This window comes from Crocuta crocuta, unplaced genomic scaffold (genome assembly GCF_008692635.1).
Source record: "Crocuta crocuta isolate KB4526 unplaced genomic scaffold, BGI_CrCroc_1.0 scaffold256, whole genome shotgun sequence".
Classification (NCBI taxonomy): Eukaryota; Metazoa; Chordata; class Mammalia; order Carnivora; family Hyaenidae; genus Crocuta; species Crocuta crocuta.
The window spans coordinates 1,482,576-1,504,070 of NW_027530999.1; the positions used below are offsets into that span (position 1 = coordinate 1,482,576).

Consider the following 21,495-nt stretch of genomic DNA (forward strand, 5'->3'; position numbering starts at 1 on the left):
ACTGTTGGAATTATTTTCATTAAGAATCATTTGGGGCGCCTGGGTGGCTTAGTCGGTTAAGCGTCCGACTTTCGCTTAGGTCATGATCTCACGGTTTGTGGGTTTGAGCCCCGCGTCGGGCTCTGTGCTGACTGCCAGCTCAGAGCCTGGAGCCTGTTTCAGAGTCTGTGTCTCCCTCTCTCTCTGACCCTCCCCTGCTCACGCTGTCTTTCTCTCTCCTAGAAATAAATAAAAAAATATTAAAAAAAAAAATCGTTTGCATTTTCTTTGAAAACCAGCTATATTATGGGATGTTTGTAGAAAATGCTTCAGATATGAAGACCTTGCTTTTACTAAAAATAATTCCTTGACACTTGAAATGTTTCGAAGCCTTTAATATAGAAAATAAATTTACCTCTCAAAAATATCCTTTATCATATGGTCCATGTAAACTGTTTAGGATTTCTTTTCTTTGCAGTGGGTTATTATACTGTGTTTTTCCTTAATGCGGCAAAGGCGGCTTTATTGTGTATTAACCTTAATTTCAGTGAATATGCAATATTTGAATATTGTTGCTGTGTACAAGTTACTGTATATTGCTATAATTATTTACTACCTAGAATCACAAAAGATAGAATTACACAATACAAGTACACTCAATACATCTTCTGTTTCCCTAAGCCCAGTGTACAAGTACATGTGTATGTATGTATGCCCACGCACACTGCTGCTGTCTGGTTTACGCTTGGATGGTTGCTCATCATGATTTACTTGGCTCCTGGGCTTCTAGAGTAACTCCAGTTGCAGATTGGCCTGCTGCCGTAGAGGTTGACTTGTTCTTTTGATTTGGTTATTGTCATCAGGAAAAGTCCCAACTAAGAAATCTTTTTTTTTTTTTTTTTTAAGTTTATTTATTTTGAGAGAGCGTGTGTGAGTAGAGGTGGGGCAGAAAGAGAGGGAGAGAGTGGATCCCAAGCAGGCTCCGTGCTGTCAGCGTGGAGCCTGATGCTGGGCTGGATCTCCCAAATCATGGGATCATGACCTCAACCTAAATCAAAGGTCAGATGCTTAACCGACTGACCCACCCAGGTGCCCAAGAAATTATTTTTTAATAAAAGTTGGACATTTATTCTTTCCCAGGAGAAACTAAAAAGGTTGTGCCTGCTGCAGATGTCATCTTATTGCTTGGCATAGCTTAGCGTAAATGGGATACTTGGGTCCAGTAACATAGAAATGTGCCTCCTGTGGGGTGATAGGATGGCTCAGTTGGTTAAATGACTGCCTCTTGATTTCAGCTCAGGTTATGATCTTAGAGTTGTGAGAACAAGCCCTGAATCAGGCTCCATGCTGAATGTGGAGCCTGCTTAAGATCCTCTTTCTCTCTCTCTTTGCCCCTTCCCTGCTCACTCTCTGTCTCTCTCTTAAAAAAAAAAAAAAAAAAAAAAAAGTGCCTTCTAGAAGGGGAAAAATAAAGTTATATAATAGACAGGTGGCATAAAGTTAGGCCAAATGTTTTATTTTTAAAGAAGTTTAAGAAAAAAAAGTCTTCCCATTGATGCAGCAAACTTTTAATTGAAAATACAATCACTTGAAATAATGTTACTTTCTTTCCTCAAAATTTCTCAAGAATATTAATCTTCATAGAAGAACATCAAGGAACCTGTCTTGATCAGTTCATCACTTAATAGTTCTTCTCACCTTGATGTTGATGGTGCCAATTGATTTTTTTTAAGTTTATTTTAAGAATGAGAGAATCCCAATCAGACCCAGGGCTCGATCTCATGAACCATGAGATCATGACCAGAGTTGAAATCAAGAGTTGGACACTTAATCTTCTGAGCCACCTAGGTGCCCCAGATGCCAGTTGATTTTTTACAGGATTTATTTCCCGTCTGCCTTGTGCCCTCATGTTAGATCTTCCTTTCATAAAGAATTTGCTGGTGTCCCTGAATGGCTCAGTCAGTTGGGCATCTGACTTCGGGTCAGGTTGTGATCTCAAAGCTAGTGGATTCAAGGCCCACCTCAGGCTCTGTGCTGACAGCTCAGAGCCTGGAGCCTGCTTTGGATTCTGTGTCTCCCTCTCGCTCTCTGTTCCTTTCCCACTCTTGCTGTCTCTGTCACAAAAATAAATAAAAACATTTAAGGAAATTAAAAAAAAAGAATTTGCTGCAGTTGCTACATGAAACCCTGCTAATGTTATTTACCTACGGGGAAGGGGTCTGGGTGGCTTGGTGACCCGGAGAGGAAGGTGACTTTTTGCTACTGAATATTTTTTTTTGTATCTTTTGAATTTTATACCATAGTGAAAATTTTCCAAAGGAAAACAAGAAGTTCAATAACAGTTACTTAGTTTAGAGTTCCTATTTAATAGCCAGCAGACAAAGTCTTCTGCAGCTGAAGCCCATTCTACTTTTCTCACCTATCATGCCCATTTTTCACACACTCTCTAGGACTGGAAAATTCACATATCCTGAAACACTATTTTTCTACCTCTTGTCATTGAACATACCCTCCTCACAGAATATAGACTTCTCTCTACTTTTAGGTCTCAGAATTCCATTTTTCAGTATGCATTCTTAGCAAGACTGCTTGATTAGTTCTACCAGCACTTATTTGTCCCTCTTCTGTTTTCCTGTGGTGTTGATTATGTATCACCCCTCTGACAATTTTCACTTACTTGATTTATTGTGAACATGTGTAAATATCTTCTCTCCTAGACGCTGGGGCCCTTGAGGGCAGGAGGCATGTCCTGTGTCGCATCTATTAACACTGCGCTGCATTCACAGGCTCTCCATTGAGATTTTTAGATGAAGTGAAATATGGTTGTTAGGCTTTTAGCTACTCTGTTGTCATTAAATTTAAGTCAGTAAATAATCGTCAGTTAATATCTTCAGAATCTTTAATAAGTACTAGAATGTTACCATAAAAAAGTTGAATCATTAAAAAGAAAGTTTAATCATAACCAGAGACATTTCTAAAAATGTTTAGGGGCACCTGGGTGGCTCAGTCAGTTAAGCATCCAACTTTGGCTCAGGTCATGATCTCCCAGTTCGTGGGTTCAACCCCCCACATCGGGCTCTGTGCTCTCAGCTAGCTCAGAGCCTGGAGTCTGCTTCAGATTGTGTGTCTCCCTCTCTCTCTGATCCTCCCCTGCTCATTCACTTGCTCATGCTCTCTCTCTCTCTCTCTCTCAGAAATAAATAACATTGAAAAATAAATAAAAAATAAAAATGTTTAAATTTTGCTCAATTCTATGTCATTGAAAATTTTTGGCATGCAGAATAAATTCGAGAAGATATTTTCTGGTATCAAGTTTTTAATTAGAAAAATTGTATTTTTCTTTTCTGAACTGTTCTACATTAATGCAGTGCATGACTAATTTAAACTACCTTTTTCCTCTGTCAAATTATTTTTGTGTTTTTTCTTATAGGTTACTAGTCAGTGCTTCTCAGGATGGAAAATTAATTATTTGGGATAGCTACACAACAAATAAGGTAGGATTTCTTAATCATTCTCTTAAGTAACCTTTTATTTAGTTTGGTGTCCAACAGTTTTTTCCTTTATTCAAACTTTAATTTCCTTCAAAGATAAATTTATTCCATCTGTTTTAATCCAATTCCTCTATTTGGGCTTAGTGTTTGTTTTTAATATTAAGCCCTTTTATATTCCCAAGGACAACTGTTGGAATATTGTTCAGTGTGTTTTACTTGAGTCTCATATTTTGTATTTGAATATTAGAAAAGAGTGTGCATCAGTTGTAAATATAAATGATCTTAAATATTATTTTAAGTTGTATTTAGTTCAGTAATCTCTTCACCCAGTGTGGGGCTCAAATTCATGATCTTGAGATCAAGACGCATGCTCTTAAAACAAACAAACAAACAAAAAATCCTCTTCTGACTGAGCCAGCCAGGCGCCCCTGTCAATGATTAAAAAAAATTTTTTTAATGTTTATTTTTTTGAGACAGGGCATGAGTGGGGGAGGGACAGAGAGGGGGCAGGGAGGGAGAGAGGGACCGAGACTGACCGACTGACCTGGAATCTGAAGCAGGCTCCAGGCTCTGAGCTGTCAGCACAGAGCCCAATGTGGGGCTCGAACTCATGAACCGTGGGTTTATGACCCTAGCCGAAGTTGGATGCTTAACCGATGGAGCCACCCAAGGTGCCCCGATTTTTTTTTTTTAATTCCCATTTTCTAATGTGGCGATGACCCTGAGACTTTTGTTTCTAGTTGTGGGTGTGCCAGAATGCTACTGTGAACCTTTTCTTAGGTCTACTGTAGGCATTGATTTTTGTTTCCGGAGTGCTCAGAAGATGCAGTAGATTGGAGGCAGATTACAACTTCTTCCCATCTTTTGGCAAATCCTACAGGGTCTTGCTAATAATTCCTTCTTCATTGGAAGGAATCCTGATGGAATAGTGTTGAGTCGTAGGGGAAAACTTACATCAAATACCTGTTAGATTTTGTATATTCTTATATCACTATTTTTACTAAAGATTTAAAAATACAGTTTTGTGAAGCCGACAACTTCAGTCTGGTTGAAATTTTAAAGCTAGCTAAGACAGATTTGCAACAGTTTTTCTATACTAATTGGCCCATATCTTTCAACTATATTTTCCTAGAATAAAATAAGTTTTATTTTTTAATTTTTTTAAAAAATAGTTTTAAAGATATTAAAGTTTTTTGTTTGTTTTAGTGCTTGAGAGAAAGAGCAAGAGAGCAAGCACAAGCTTGGAAGGGGAAGAGAGATAGGGAGACAGAGAATCTGAAGCAGGCTTTAGGCTCTGAGCCGTCAGCACAGATCCCAATGCAGGACCTGAACCCACAAATCATGAGATCATGACCTGAGCTGAAGTCAGATGCTTAACCAACTGAGCCACCCAGACGTCCCAAAGATATTTTAGATTTAAATAAGAACATCACAGTAATCATACAGTGTGTTGATTCTCTGGACCATTTAGCCTTGCTATTCCAAATTTTGCCACCTACTTGCAAATAATTGGTATTGGGTAACAAGGTCCCAGAATGATGTGGGCAGATTAGTGCAAACTTTTACCATTATTTGAATTTGAGCACAGAGTGTATATCCTATTATAAGGACACAGTGCCATCTTTACATGGAAGAACCATTTTAATTGCCTCTGAGACTTGTGTTGTTCACTGTAGTCATGGAGGAAATTCCTCTTTTGAGTGCTATTGCCAAAACAAAGAATTTTATTCTTTTTTTTACTTAATAATTTGAATGGGTAGATTGGTATTGAAACATCCTGTGTCCTTGCTTCTCTTAATTTTTAAATGTGTGTTTATTTATTTAGAGAGCGTGAGAGAGTGTGTACGCAATTAGGGGAGGGTCAGAGAGAATCCCAAGCAGGCTCCATGCTGTCAGCAAGACCCCCAACACAGGGCTCTCCATCTCATGAACTGTGAGATCATGACCTGAGCTGAAATCAAGAGTTGGATCCTTAATGACTGAGCCACCCAGGTGCCCCAAGGGAATTTCTGATGCGAACACTTAAATCTGAATGAATTGATATTAATACAGAAAAAAATAGGTATTTTAATGTGAATTAGTATTTTAGGTTTCATTCACTTAAACCATTGCATTTTTAATTCAGCTTATTTAGTTTTTTAGAGCAAGCATGAGTGGGGCAGGTGCAAAGGGAAAGTGAGAGAGAATCTCAGGCATGGATTCATTAGGCATGGAGCCAAACGGAGGGCTTGATCCCATGACCCTGAGATTATGATCTGAGCCGAAATCAAAAGCCAGATGTTTAACTGATTGAGCCACCCAGGTGTGTCTCGGCTTATTTTTAGATGCATTTAATTTTTAGTAATATAGTAATATTTGCTTCACTAGAAATAGGTCTGAAAAAATGTAATCTTTTTGTAATCTTGGTAACAGTTTTTGTTATATTTGCTGTACAGTTGCATGCTATTCCTCTGAGGTCGTCCTGGGTGATGACCTGTGCCTATGCCCCCTCTGGTAATTATGTTGCATGTGGAGGACTGGACAACATCTGCTCTATATATAACTTAAAAACCAGAGAGGGAAACGTGAGAGTGAGCCGAGAGTTACCAGGTCACACAGGTGAGCTTCACTAAATATCATCCTTTCCTTTCAAATTGAGGACTCCTAAAGAATGAACTGATTGAGGGAAATGAATGACAGGTTGTGCTCAGCTGGTGAAGGTGGAGTGTCAATCAAGTGAGAGTAGAAATTATGAAGAATCAGGAAAATACAAACTTTATACTTACACAAATGATGACCATAACATTATTTTTCTTTCAAAAATAGTGCTATTTTGTAAAAATGACAGGTTGATTACAAAATATTCAAACAATAATAAACCAAAAAGCAAAATAATTCTGTTTTCTCTTCAACCATCTGACAATGATGGGATTTGGCATCTGTACTTAGTTATGTAACTGGAAGTATGTATTAGATACACAGTGAGAAACACTCCATCATTGTGATAATGCATTACTTTATTTGCCAGTATGTACACCATAGTGTGTACACAGTCATGTATAGGATTTCGTTAGCAGTGTTAATAAGCAGTTTATTTCCATTTATCAGATTTCTGCCTCTCTGAATTCTTGACCATGTTTTTTACAAGAATCTCTAATGTCATTTTTCTGCCATTTCCATATTTTGAAAACCTGGTGAATTCTGAACATTCAAATGACGCGCCCCCCCCCTTTTTTTTTTTCATGAAGCCTTCCTTGAGGTGGTTATAATTTCTCACATTATTACTGAAGGACTTCCCTGTGTACTGAGCCCAGTCTGTCATAGATATTTGTGTAAAGGAATCAGGTAATTCTAATAGAAGGGACTGCTGCCTTAATCGTAATTCTCAGTGTGTCCAACAAGACACCGTTGACATAGTAAATATCCAAGCTTTTGATACAATTTCGTTGCAGACAGCATAGAACTTGAAGTAATTAAAAGTAGAACTGCAGATTATACTAACATATGTTGCCCGTGTATTGATTTAAAAAAGTCAGTAGTATTACTATTTCATATGGTAATTGAGTTAATGAACCGTGCCTAACCTAAAATGTGTTGCTGATTTTTCTCATGCTTGTAGGCTACTTGTCCTGCTGTCGATTTTTAGATGACAGCCAAATTGTCACAAGTTCAGGAGATACAACTTGGTAAGTGTGGCCCACAAGAACATTGATTGGGAGGTAGAGGGTGGTAGTAGGAACTAACATAAGAACAAGATATAATAGTCATTATTTTAATTTATTTCTGATTATAGTGCTTTATGGGACATCGAAACTGCCCAGCAGACCACCACATTCACTGGGCATTCTGGAGATGTGATGAGTCTTTCTCTGAGTCCTGACATGAGGACTTTTGTTTCTGGTGCTTGTGATGCCTCTTCAAAATTATGGGATATTCGAGATGGAATGTGTAGACAGTCTTTCACTGGACACGTGTCAGATATTAATGCTGTCAGTGTAAGTAAATAGCATTTCTAAGGAAAATTTATTATGCATTTAAACTGTTGAAATCTACAACATGATTTTAACAACAGAAACTACAAACTTAAAACTACAAACTTAAAAGTAGTTTAAGTTCAAATAAGTACTCCGTGTGTATGAGAACAAACTAGTCATATGTAATTATAATTGTTCTATGTATGTCAGATGCCAAACTGTATAGACGTGACTAGGGTTTCCAAAAATACTATGATTGCAAATCATTTTTAAAAATTTTTATGTTTATTTATTTTTGAAGAGAGAGAGCAAGCCAGGGTGGGGCAGAGGAGAGGGAAACAGAATCTGAAGCAGGCTCTGCATGATCAGTGCAAAGTCTGACGTGGGGCTCAAACTCCTGAATTGTGAGATCGTGACCTGAGCTGAAGTTGGATGTTTAAGTGATGAGGCACCCAGGTGCCCCTCAGGAGTAGAATTTAGTGATTCATTACTTATATACAGTACCCAGTACTCATCATAACAAGCGCCATCCTTAATTCCCACTACCCATTTAGAGCATCCCCCAACTAGCCTCCCTTCCAACTACCTCAGTTCTCTGTAGTTAAGATCTCTTATGGTTTGCCTCCCTCTGTTTTTTTTTTTTCCTTTTCTTCCCCTCTGTTCATCTATTTTGGTTTTTTTCTTTTAATGTTTATTTTTGAGAGAGAGAGAGAGACTGTGTGAGAGAGAGAGAGAGAGAGCGTGCGCGCGCACAAGAGCGAGTGAGCAGGGGAGGGGCAGAGAGAGAGGGAGACCTAGAATCTGATGCAGATTTCAGGCTCTGAGCTGTCAGCAGAGCCCAGTGTGGGTCTTAAACTTGCAAACCATGAGATCATGACCTGAGCCGAAATCAAGGGTTGGACGCTTAACTGACTGAACTACCCAGGCGCCCCAAGATTTCATTCTTTTTGATGGCTGAGTAATATTATTCCATTGTATATATACACATCTTCTTTATCCATTCATCTGTTGTTGGACATTTGGCTCTTTCCATAATATGGCTATTATTGACAGTGCTGCTGTAAACATCGCGGTGCATGTGTCCCTTTGAATCAGCACTCCTGTGTCCTTCGGACAAACACCTAGTAGTGCAATTGCTGGGTCATAGGGTAGTTGTATTCTTAACTTTTTGAGGTGCCTCCATACTATTCTCCAGAGTGGCTGCACAAGTTTGCATTCCAACCAGTGGAAGAGAATTCCCCTCATCTCGGCACCCTCCTGTGGCGGTCTGCTTTCACCTACTCTTACACCACTTTACGTCAAGATAAGAACCTCGTACTGGATGTTCCCATTTCCCCTCCCAGCCTCTGTGCAGTTGTTGCAATTTTACTCAACAGTACATTGGTAAAACTGCTTTTGCTTTCAAGAGCTAATGCTCTTTTAGGGAGGGATTTAACAAAGTCTTTATGTTTACTTACATAGTTACCATGTTCTATACTCATTCTTTTGTTTATAGATTCAGATTTTCATCTATTTTCCTCCTTCTTGAAGGGCTTCCTTTAATGTTTCTTATAGTGCAAATCTGCTGAAGTCCTTCAGCTTTTGTATGTCTAAAATATTTTTGGGGTGCCTGGCTGCCTCAGTCAGAAGAGCATGTGACTTGTGAACCCAGGGTTGTGAGTTTGAGCCCCGTGTTGGGAGTACAGAGTACTTAAAATCATTAAAAAATTTTTTTAAAATTTTGTCTTCATTTTTTAAAGATATCTTCACCTTTTTTTCTTTTGAGACCATAAATATGTTATTCCACTGTTTCCCAGATTATGTTGGTTCTGATATGAAAAGTGCCATCATGCTTGTATTTGGTCTCTACACAGTGTGTCCTGTGGCTGCTTTTAATATTTTCTCTTTCTGTTAAGCAGCTTTATTACAATGTGTCTTGTGTAATTTTCTTCACGTTTTGTGTGTCTGGATCTGTAGGTTAAAATTTACATCATAATTGGAGAATTATCAGCCATTAATATTCACTTTTTTTTTTTGTCTCTCCTTGGGGGCTTCAAATACATATAAAGACAATTGAAGTGTTCCCACAGTTCACTTGTGCTGTGTTACTTTTATTTTTGAGTCTTCTTTCTCACTGTTTTTTACTCTGGATAGTTTCTCTTGCTAGGTCTTCAGGTCACTGCTCTCCTGTGGTGTCTTAATCTGCCATTAAGCCCATATGGCATAGGTTTTAATCTCCGACATTGCATTCATCCTTGTCTGTTAATTCTGTCATCCATGACATTTTTGGGGTTGGTGTCAGCTGAATGATTTTTCAATAATTAAACTATTTCTATTTTTTTAATGTTTATTTTTGAGAGAGAGAGATTAAGTGGGGGATAGCATGTCCAATTTTCATTAGATGCCAGCCAGACATTGTAAATTTTGCCTTATTGGGTGCTGGATATATTTTTATTTATATAAATATTGCTTTGTTCTAGGGGATAATTATTTGGAAATAGTTTGATCTTTTCACGTCTTACATTTCAGTTTTGTTAGGTGGGACCAGCGCAGCATTTTGTGTACGCTTAAGTTTGCTCCACCATGGAGGGAAAACCTTCTCTCTCTCTTCCCAGTGAATTAATGAGGATTTCCCTCTTGTGAGAGGGGGACAGGCATCATTCCTGGCCCCGCGTGAACATCAGTTTCCTATTACCTTCATGAGTGTCTTCGCTACTTGAATAGTTTCCTCACACACCTGTGATCACTATTCAGCTGAGTACTTGAGGGGCCCCTCATCATTTCTGGACTTTTCTGTCTACCAAGCATTGCCCTCTCTGGTGCTCTGGACTGTGAACTCTAGCTTCCTGGACTCCCTGGGTTCCTGGCTCTGTCTGCTCAACTCTGGGGTATCACTGGGCTTCATCTGGGTTTGCCTTCCCGGCACCATGACCTGTAAACTTTCTCCAGGTATGAACAAGGGGCAGTTAGGGGGCTTACCTCATTTGTGTCTTGTCTCTCAGGGACCACTCTCCTTTGTTGACTCCTATCCAGTGTCTTTAGAGCCATGTTTCAAATCTTTTCCATTTTATTTGCTTTTTTCAGCATAGGGGTAAATGTGATCACCATTATTCCATTTTGGGTTTTTTAATTTTTTTAATGTTTTATTTAACTTATTTCTGAGAGAGAGACAGACAGACAGACAGCATGAGCAAGGGAGGGTCAGAGAGAGAGGGAGACACAGAATCTGAAATAGGCTCCAGGCTCTGAGCTAGCTGTCAGCACAGAGCCTGATGCGGGGCTCGAACCCATGAACGGTGAGATCATGACCTGAGCCTAAGTCAGATGCTTAACCAACTGAGCCACCCTGGTGCCCCACCATTATTCCATTTTGACTGAAAGCAGAAGTATAGCCAAGAAATAATTTCTTAAGCGTAAAGTGAGCTGAAGAAAGAAACCAATTTTGAGGGGCTTGCCCAGTATTTAATAAAAGTAATTTTAAAAGACCAACATAGACCTATTCTCTTGAATTTAAAATATCAAAATATAAAGACAAAAATATCCTAGAGATATTCAAAATGAAAATCTAGTAGATTACCTAGNAAAAAAAAATCAGGCTACCCTCACACTTTTCCTGAGTAGATAGTGCCAGAACGCTTCTGAACAAATATAGGATAAGAGATTAAGACCAAATATAGTAACTCAAGGCAATACATGTATATGGTTGCCACTACTAAAGGATCCAGAGTAAGTCCAACTACATGTTGTTTACAAGAGCTGCATCTAAAACAAAATGGCCCAGGATGGCTAACAGTAAAAATGAAAAGTGGGCACACCTTAAAAGAAATCTGTAGTAATATTACTATATTTCTATTAGACAAAATAAAGTTGAAACAGAAATTAAGAAGCTTTAGTAAGAGATGGTCTGTCGTGAAGCCATAACACTGAAATGCCCATAAAGCCAAAACCATTCGAAATGCAGGGAGAAATGAACCCAAAACAATATTGAGTAAGAGAGTTTCACATACAACTTTGAGGTATTGATATCCTAGGTAGTCAAGAAAAAAGAAATAAGGATTAAATAATACAGTTTAATAATGTTGACTGAATAAACTTCCTGCACTCTGCACCATACAGATGTTCTTAAACATAACCTAAAAACCATTCCCATAGTAGGCCACGAAAGAAATCATAAATGAAGTGAATGATAGCTCAGGACTTGGGAAAATGGGAAAAGAACCATTCACACCAGGAGGGTGAGAGGAAGAAGCTGGTAAAGAGCAAAGCAGAAATACAGATTGAATTGAGTCTACCTGAACCAGCAGGTCCTCCATGGTCTGCCCTCTGCCTCTTACCTGTAGTCCGTCCAGCCCCTGAGCTGCAACTCTGACATCCGCAGAGTTTTCTGAAAGGCGTCTTCTCCCTTCAGTTTAGTGGAGGCTTACTCTGTGGCAGACCCTCACTGGAAGGACAAGGAGCTATTTGTGTGTAGTCTGTATTTACCCCACTTAGTCTGACCGCGTCGTTCACTCAGCACACACTGTTGTGTTTTATTACAGCGCACTACTCCAGGCCCTGTGGAATTTAATTTTATACACAGCATGTAACTTCTGTAAAATCTGAACAATCACCATCCCAAGGGGTTTATATCAGCCTGTTAGGGCCTATGGGCCTGTGATTCCCCATTACCCATGCTGCCTACCTCTTACTGCCATCTGCCCAGTCCTCACTCTGCGTCGGTCACGCTGGCCTCCCTACCCCTGACCACCACATTTCCACCATGGGGGCTGTCACCCTCACTTACCCCCCCCCCATCTGCCCAGCAGAAGCTCATTGTTCACTTCCTGTGGGGCAGGGGGAGCTATATTTAGTAAGTACTTCCCAGTAAAGCTTTCCCTGGACACCCTAAGCTTTTGCCCACACTCACTTTCCTTTTTCCTGCTTTATTATTTTTCTCCTTAGCACTTATCTAACATGCTTATTTTTTAACGTTTTGTGTTTATCGTCTGCTTCACAAGAATATAAGCTCCCCGGAGACAGATTTTTGTCAGTTTTGTTGACTTCTGTATATCGCCAGACTAGCACTCAGAACAGTGCATGAGCCAGTAGGTGCTCAGTGAATAGTTGTATGAACAAATATTTAGAAAATTTTAAAATAGAAAACTACTTTAAAACTATTAGAAAATTTTGAAATTCAATGATCTAAAACTTTGCTCCCTAAATCTCTAGTAAATTTAAGAGGAAAAGGATAAAAACTGTAGATACACAAAATTAAGATATTATAGTAAAGGTTATATTACAGATAAAACATTTTTTTTCTTTTTTTAATTTGTTTAAGACTTTAAAAATCTTAAGAAAGAGGCAACTGCATGGCTCAGTTAAGCATCTGACTTTGGCTCAGGTCATGATCTCATGGTTTGTGGGTTTGAGCCCCGCATCGGACTCTGTGCTGACAGCTCAGAGCCTGGAGCCTCCTTCGCATTCTGTGTCTCATTAATATATTAGGAAATATATTAATAAAAACTCCATCAGGTTCAGTATTCTGGATACTGAAAGGTATCTGATAAAAAGCAAATGCCCATTTTTTTTTTTTAGTTTATTTATTTATTTTGATAGAGAGCAGGGGAGGGGCAGTCAGAGTGGGAGAGAGACTCCCAGGAAGGTTCTGCACCATCAGCGCAGAGCCCAGTGCCGGGCTTGATCTCAGGAACCTTGAGACCATGGCCGAAGTTTGATGCTTAACTGGCTGAGCCACCCAAGCTCCCCCAAACACCCATTCTTAAAAAACAAAAAATTCAGTACTAGAAAGCTCCCCTCAGTCGTTTAAAAACAGCCACCACTCCCCCTCCCCACCCAAAACCAACTTAAATGAACTGCCAACATCACACACAGTTTTGAGTGTATGTATATTAAATCTGCCAGATGCATTTAAATCTATATATTTCCTATAGTTCTAAAGGTGATTAGCTTATCTCAGGGCTAATTTCCTGTAGTTCTAAGGGCAATTAAAACTAGTTTGTTGTACTGATAAAGTGAGCATATATCATCCAAACTAGGAAATGTGAAATTTTCAGTATGAAAAAGGGTGGTTACTAATTTTGCCAGGGAGAAAGGCATAAACAGAGACTATTCTGTGAAGGATGTCTGCTCATCCTGTCTCTTGAACATAGAATGGTGGCATGCTGTGCCCCCATATACGGAGCCAAAGCGCCATCTTGACTGGGTGTTCTGCACTAGGCATCCTGCACTGCATGCACTATCGCTTCTATTTGGGTCCATGGCAGAGAACAGGTGGAATCCATACCTGCTGATAAATGCATGCAGATGGCATTGCTGGACTTACTGCAAAGGAACAACAGAGTGTCTTGCTGGCTGGTAGAATGGAAGGAAGTGGTCAGAACCATTAGCCTCTAGCAGTAAGGGTTTGGTAAAGCGGTTTGGTAAAGTGCAAGTACTTGCATTTCTGAGAACCTGTTAACCTGTTATCACTCCCTTCCTCCACCATCATCCGAGAGTGTAGGGGTAGTTTTTAAATTCCCTATCTGTGGGGCACCAGTCTGGCTCAGTTGGAGCATGTGACTCTTGATCTTGGGGTTGTGAGTTTGAGCCCTATGTTGGGTGTAGAGATTACTTAAAATCTTGAACTAGTAAAGTAAGGGCCACCTGGGTGGCTCAGTTGGTTAAGCATCAGGACTCTTGATTTCCGCTTAAGTCATGATCTCATGGTTCGCGAGATAGAGTCCCCATGTCGGGCTCCTCGCTGATGGCACGGGGCCTGCTTGTCCCCCCCCCCCCCCCCCCCCCCCNTTCACTCTTTCTCTCAAAAATTAACATTTAAAAAATAAAAAAAATAAATGTACATAAAATTCCCTAATACTGAATGGTTTATAAAATGCAGTCTTCTCAATCACTCATCCCTCAAACTAATTTTTAGGCTTACTACAAATTTCAGTTAAAACCCAAGTGGATTTTTTTTTTTTTTTTGAGATGAGTCAGAGGAATATGAAGAAAAGAAATTTGATCAAATGTCTGTGAAATTCAAGTGGGGGAAAAAAAGAAAATAGACTGATTTGAATCAGAGTAATAGGAGTATTTTGCCATACCAAATAGAAAAATTTAGTCAGGTTATGATTTTAAAAAATGTGTGGTACAGGAATAAGAAAGACAGAACTAACATTTTTGTGTATATAAGAGTTTAGTGAATTAAAGATGTAACAATCAATAGCTGGGACAGTTGCTTGACTATTAAGAAAAATAAGTTAGATCCTTATACTGACTGCTGTATATCAAATTCCAGATGGATAAAAACTAAGATGTGAAAAAGGAAATTATTTTTAAAAATCAGAAAAAAATACAGTTGAATATTAGGTAATAATCCTGAAAAAGGACTTTATTCATGAAAACAATGGAAGAATTCTCAAATGGAAAGAAATTTGACTACATAAAAATGAAATACTGCTTAAAAGAAGCACTGCTATTAAAAAAAGAAAACTATAAAAAACTGTTAAATGTTTGCAAAAAACAAAATTTATATCCATCTTATTCCTACAAATCAAGCACTAACAGCCTAGTAAAAATATGCAAAGGTCATGAAAAATCAGTTCATGAAAGTATATAGGTGACTAACAGGTATATGAAAAAAGTCTTTTTTTTTTTTTTTTCTTTAAAACAGTGAGTAGGGCCAGGTTCTGAGAAAAAGGGATTTACAAACTAATAATGCATAGCTTACTACTAGCTTAAATTTATACCTAGCCAGGATGATTTATATTCTCTGCTGTAAAACGTTTTCTATTTATTTCTCATAGTGGGATTTTGGGATGTTTAAGAGCACACGTACATAAATTCTGTGAATAGTAATATTCAATTTAAATCTTTTAATAAGCCGTATGGAGGAACAGCCAGCATTTACTGAGTAGTTGCTATGTGCTAAACCACGTACCTTGCATGTTAGTTCATTCAGTCCTAACCAGCACTCTGAAACCAAAGCCCAAGTGTTTAAGAATTTTCAGGGTCCAACATCTTTCACCTGGTAAGAAGCCAAGTTGGAGTTTGAGGCGAGATCTGTGTTACTCCGTCTGTCATCCTGTTGCCGCACATGGTTTTTGTGTTCTCCTATGGAATAAATGTTCCTTTTCTTTCTAGTTTTTCCCAAACGGATATGCCTTTGCCACTGGCTCTGATGATGCCACTTGCCGGCTTTTTGACCTCCGTGCCGACCAAGAACTACTGCTCTATTCTCATGACAATATTATCTGTGGAATCACTTCTGTAGCTTTCTCGAAAAGTGGGCGCCTCCTGTTAGCTGGTTATGATGACTTCAATTGTAACGTATGGGACACGCTGAAAGGAGACCGTGCAGGTTGGTAAAGCAGTCCACAGTAGGTTTTGATTTTTGCCAGGAAACAAGAAGACGTTCCCATCAGTTGTTGAGGCCTGGACACCTTAGAGCTGTGGGGAATGACCACCTGGCAGTTCTCCTTCATGGTCCTTTTTTTTTTTTTTTTTTTTTTTAAGTAGTTTATTGTCAAGTTGGTTTCCATATAACACCCAGTGCTCATCCCCACAAGTGCCCTCCTCCAAGCCCATCCCCCCCCCCCCCCCCCCCCATTTCATTCATGGTCTTTGTTGTCCTGTGAGTGTGCTTCCAGCCCATAAACCACATTTACATTCCTGTTTTCTGAAGAGTAACATCTAGTTCTATAGTAGCTTCTTATTTGGTGAGTTTTGCTCTAAAGATAAATAGTGAATGTACTTCAGTGCAGTCTTTTCCACACTACGATTTCTACTAACCTGACAGGAAACACTCTAACTGCTCTGAATCATCTTTGGAGCAGAGCCTGTCTGGGACAGGACCTAGATCTGCACTCTTTTCCCTTAGCTCCGTGCTGAGTTCTCCCCTGCGCTTCCAGAATATTAGCAAAGGTACCAAGTCCTGCTGGGGACTGTCAGTAATAACATACTACACAGAGTGATATTATGTATTTTTTTTTTTAGAATCAAAATTATGCTTATAGAATCAAACCAAGTACATGGCTTGTTCCCAAAACAGCAGTCTTCTGGCCTCAACCCCTATTTTCTGTTCCCAAAGGTAGCTCCTAAGTATTCACTTCCATATCTTTAAATAACATGTTGTATTGCTGTTACTTGATGTGCATGCCCAGTCCAGCATGGATTATTAGTATCCACACTGGGGAGCAGTGGGAAGAGTGATATTAAGGCTTAACCCTCAACAGAGAATGGCTATAAGGCTATTTGTTTTTTTTTTAATATATAGCGATTATTGAGAGAGAAAGAGTGAGGGAGCAGGGGAGGGGCAGAGAGAATCCCAAACAGCCTTCACATTGTCAGCGTGGAGCCTGTTACAGGGCTTGATCTACTGAACCATGAGATCATGACCTGAGCCAAAACAAAGAGTATGACACTCAACCGACTGAGCTACCCTGGTGCCCCAAATGTTTAGAAGTTTTAAAACAACAATTCCATTGGGAATTGTCACTTTTTTTTTTTTTTTTTTTTAACTTCTTTGGCATTCTCTGTTGAGGGGTCAGCTTTAACATCGCTCCTCCCACCACACCCACATTCTTCCCATGTATCAGTGTTTGTCCAGTTAGGACTTTTTAAACAATACCTACTGCCAAGCAATGAGGTACATACTGTCACTTCTTTTGCTGTGTAGCTTTTTTATATTTTCTTTGGTTACATTCATTCTTTTGCTTATACTCTTAGCTTTGATATACTTAATCATCAAACTTTTTGCTGGTTTTACTAGATCTTCAAGTAGATCCTCTCCCCCCTCCCCCCCCCCAGTTAAGTGACCATCTCTTTCTCTATCAAATAAGTCTAGGTTTATGCCCTGGTACAAGATGATCAGTCATCTGACTCTGCAGAGTAGAGACCTGGGATATCTGATATCTGAACACTTTCTAATGTAGTCTTAGTTTATTTCCCCATCTTTGTCCCTTTCTGGTTCCAGAGATGCCTGGTTCCACTAGTATGTGAGCACTAGTATGTAGGTTCTGCAGTGTGGACTTACTTCTCGGCACACTGCAGCATTTGCTTTGAACTCAGCGTTTTGTTTGGGGTCTGCTAACACAGTGCTGCCCTCTGGCATATACAGTTTTGTTGCCACTGCCGGCCCTGTCCTGTCCTTGTGGGTTTGTATTCTTACCTTTAAATTCTCTACAGTTGCTGAGGCTTCTGAGGGGATAGGGGCAATGTTAACATTCCCAAGAGTAACTTTCTACCTAACCGCCTTTCCTAAGAGATGGCAGAAAAGTTCACGGTTTCACATCCTGCCTGTAGGTATTTGGAGATACTCTGTTGTCCAAAGCCAGTTAGTTACTTGTTAAAGAGGTCGTAGGTGTTTTGCCTAGGTTGACTCAGTTAGCATCATTAAGAGCATTTGTTAACTGTTACTCGGTTTACAAAAGTAAAATGTGTTTCTTTTCCATGTTTTAGCCTATTTTGAGTTTTGCTTTGCTTACAGCTGCTTGGTTTCAAGTTAGCTCAACTGTATACTTTTCATGGTAGAACTGAATGGTGACTTGTGAATTGCTGATTCATTTTTCTTTCCAATCTGACTTGAACTATTTAGTCAGTGTTGATTTTTTTATTTGAACCTGTAATTGTAAATTTGCCCATTGCCAAACATTGCCATACTGGAGGCACTACAGAGAATATTAAGAGTTAGGATGAACTTCTGTTCCTGAAGTTGGGTGAAAATGATGCTGCTTCATTTTACAGAGATCTTGCAGATTCAAACAGTAAAGAAAAAATGTTGAATTTGATATATTCCAACTTTTCTTATAGATCTTCACATATTTGCCTCTCAATTATTTGGGAATATTCGTTTTATCCCATGTGGTGATCTGAATAGCAAATTTAACTTTATTCAAATGAATTTAATAGAGGAAACTAAAACTAGATGTGTTGGATGGTGTCACAAAGTGACAACCAAAACACTCCAGTGTTTGCTGTTTAACAATGAAAGTACATAAATTAAGTTGGTATTTTTGGAAGTGGTAATGCGAGGCAACTTCATTCTTAGGTTTCCCCCCCACCCCCCCTTTTTTTGAGAGGGAAAGAGACTAAAGTGGACTCCACGCCCAGCAGATTTAGAGCTTACCTAACTGAGCCACCCAGGCACCCTGTGCTCTTACATTCTTACTGTTCTTGTGAAAGGCTACCTCACTGAACTTCAATTTGAAATTTTGTTTTTGTTGAAAATACCGTAGAGCACTGGCAACATCTGGAGTGTCATGAACTTACTAGAGATGTATAATCTGTTTTCCTAGAGATAAGCATAATTAAGATCATTTGTCAGAAGTACTAAGCATGAGCCAACGTACGTGTCAAAAATTCATGTAACACAAAGAATTGTATTTTGCACACATATCTAGCTTACCATTGGACCAAGGTAAACCCTTTAAGTTTTAAGTACCCTTCTAGATCTTTTATACATAATACTTGTTTAATTGCTGACTTTTTACTGAACTTTTTGTTTTTCAGGTGTTCTTGCTGGTCACGATAACCGGGTCAGCTGTTTAGGTGTAACAGATGATGGCATGGCTGTGGCAACAGGCTCTTGGGACAGTTTTCTGAGAATCTGGAATTAACAGTGCATGCAAGTTTTTCTGTTCTCCATTGCTTATCTGGAGAAATCAGTGCTACAGCCTAGAGCTGTGAGAAGAAAATCCTACCTTATATTTGCAGGTGAAGATTTTTCTAGAGATTATTATATACAAAAAGAAGCTTTCAGTAAACTACAAAACAAAAAAAGTGGGAAAAAAAAACAAAAACAAGGCAAGGGTGCTTGCTGAGATCAAAAGGACCAGTGCATTAATTTGAGTTGAGCTAATTTAACCTTGATGAATTTTCACTTGTACTCAGATTATTTTCTTTGTGTAGGACAGAATGTACACATTATAGCAGTCTATCATGTTTGTGTTTGCATTTTTTAAGAACTACATTTTTAACTTTCTATATATAAGAAATATCACGTTTTTGAGTTCTCTAATGGAGGAATAGATGGAAGTGATTCCAGATGTATGTGTAGTTATATTTGAAGAAAGTCTTCTTGAAGTCTGACCTTTTTAATCTAAAAGAGATCTGGTTGCCTAATGTTTAAGTATACTAGCAGGCTCAGGTACCTCTGAGGGGAGACCCTGTTGAGGATCAGTAGTTTCTGGGGCATCCTTGGCCATCCTATGAATTTAAATAAGTGCTCATTTTCGGTTCATGAAGGGGGAGATAATCTGAAGGCCAGGGAATCAAGATTTCATTCTGAAACATTAGACATATATAAGAAACTCCTACATTAAGTTAGCAGTAATGGCATAAAAATCGTTCTTGACATAGAAAAAATGTGGTTATAATCAAATGACACTTTCAGTAGCTCTCCAACTCATTGGGCTTGCTTTCCTAAGGATTGATGCTCTAGAACAGAGTTTGTAGAGTACTCATTTCAGATTGATGAACAATTGGCCTGTCCTTGAATCTTTTCCCCAGTGTACTCCATTGACCTACATGTAGATAGGAAATTAATGTGATGACGTTGTTGAAGTAGTGCAAGACCTAATCAGTCATTAGACTTGATTAGTTCTAATTGTGTAACAAAGTGGCTTTATGAATTTATGTTCAGATAATATAAAATCTGAATTGATATAAGCTTCTGTGACTTAAATTTAAAAGAAATATTAAAGCTTTTTGCTCTCCTGTAGCATTTCTTCTCTTGGCATGAAATACTGGTTTCTAAGTGATTTTTTTTTTTTGCCTCAAAGAGTGTTTAGACACAAGTGACTCCACTTGAAAGCCAAAAGAAAAATTCTAAGAGCAGCTCCTTAAGGAATCAGAGGAACATAGTAAGCAATTCCGCTGTTCATAAATGGTTTAATGTGTCTATTACTAGAATGCCCGCCCCTTCCCCACCCCAAATTTAAACTTTTCCCTTTGAATTTTCTCCTGTAACAAAAGCTAAATGACAATAGAAGACTATTAGTCTTGCTTGATGGTGAAGTCATGGGCTATTCTGATATATAGAAGTGCATTGTTTTGTGATTTAGTGAACTGTGCCTGTTACTGTTGAGATAGGTCTCAACTTTTTATCACCTGTAACCCTAAATACTCCCAAATTTTACTTGTGGATTTTCATTTTTATATTGTGAATGTGCTAGTAAGTGAATCAGCTATAATGAAGTCAGTATCCATTTTAAGATCAGCTGATGATAATTAAAAGAAAATGGATAAAGGAAGATTATGATATAGGACCAAAAAAATACAGTGTAGATGGCAGGCATGAATGTATATTTATAAACATTCAAGATTTCTATGAACCTTTTGCAGTTAATGTTTGTGAACTGTCATTTCATAAAGAGCAGCTCTTCGAGATAAGGCAAGAATATTTTAAAGGAATGTACTCATTTCCCATTAAGGTGGGGTTTGCCATGTAGTTCAGCAATTCATTACAAATCCTATTCAAGAAAGCATTTCTGCCACATGCAAAGCAGCAATATATATATTATATATATATATATATATATATAATATATATAATATATATATGAGAAGTATCTCCTCTACTTTGAAATTTATTCTAATAACAAGATCTTTCATCAGAGGCCCAGGCTACTTCCGTGGTCAAGCATGTTGATAGAATGACTTAAAAAAAATCTTTGTAGATGAGTTTAAAAGCAGCTCCCATAATTAAATAGCTACTAGGCAACTAAAAACCAACCACTGTTGTGGTTTATACATAATCACCAAACGGTGACCTCATTAACACATTAACTTACTAGTTAAACCTTTGCTCTCCATTGATAAAGGTTCCAGTTGTTAAATATGTTTACTTGCAGTTCAAGCTCAGCTGATGGTCTAAGTGTTGTGCATAAGACTTCCTATAGCCAGTTAAGAGTAAAATAGTATGTAGAAGCACTGTATAAATTTTAGTTCAAGACTAAAATTATGTCCAAATACCATCTTAAGGAATTTGATCAAGAATGTTGCATGTATTTGGTGCCTATATTCTACTTTATAAGAAGCATTTAAACATAATATGCCTCAGCATGTTTATTTACAGACTCCTTAATTATTTCATAAAGAGTGTTTTTCAGATCTGG

At 38.5% G+C, this 21,495-nt stretch overlaps 1 protein-coding gene across 1 annotated transcript in view; it reads left to right on the forward strand.

Moving 5' to 3' along the window:
- GNB4 (G protein subunit beta 4) overlaps positions 1 to 20,099 on the forward strand; it is a 33,012-nt gene extending 12,913 nt beyond the window's left edge. Inside the window, exons 4-9 of the mRNA XM_077770579.1 lie at positions 3,410 to 3,473; positions 5,906 to 6,068; positions 7,069 to 7,135; positions 7,243 to 7,444; positions 15,524 to 15,740; positions 18,890 to 20,099. Of these exons, the coding sequence (XP_077626705.1) occupies positions 3,410 to 3,473; positions 5,906 to 6,068; positions 7,069 to 7,135; positions 7,243 to 7,444; positions 15,524 to 15,740; positions 18,890 to 18,996 (820 nt within the window). The 3' untranslated portion in view covers positions 18,997 to 20,099. The remainder of the gene's footprint in view (positions 1 to 3,409; positions 3,474 to 5,905; positions 6,069 to 7,068; positions 7,136 to 7,242; positions 7,445 to 15,523; positions 15,741 to 18,889) is intronic.
- The last annotated feature ends 1,396 nt before the right edge of the window (positions 20,100 to 21,495 follow it).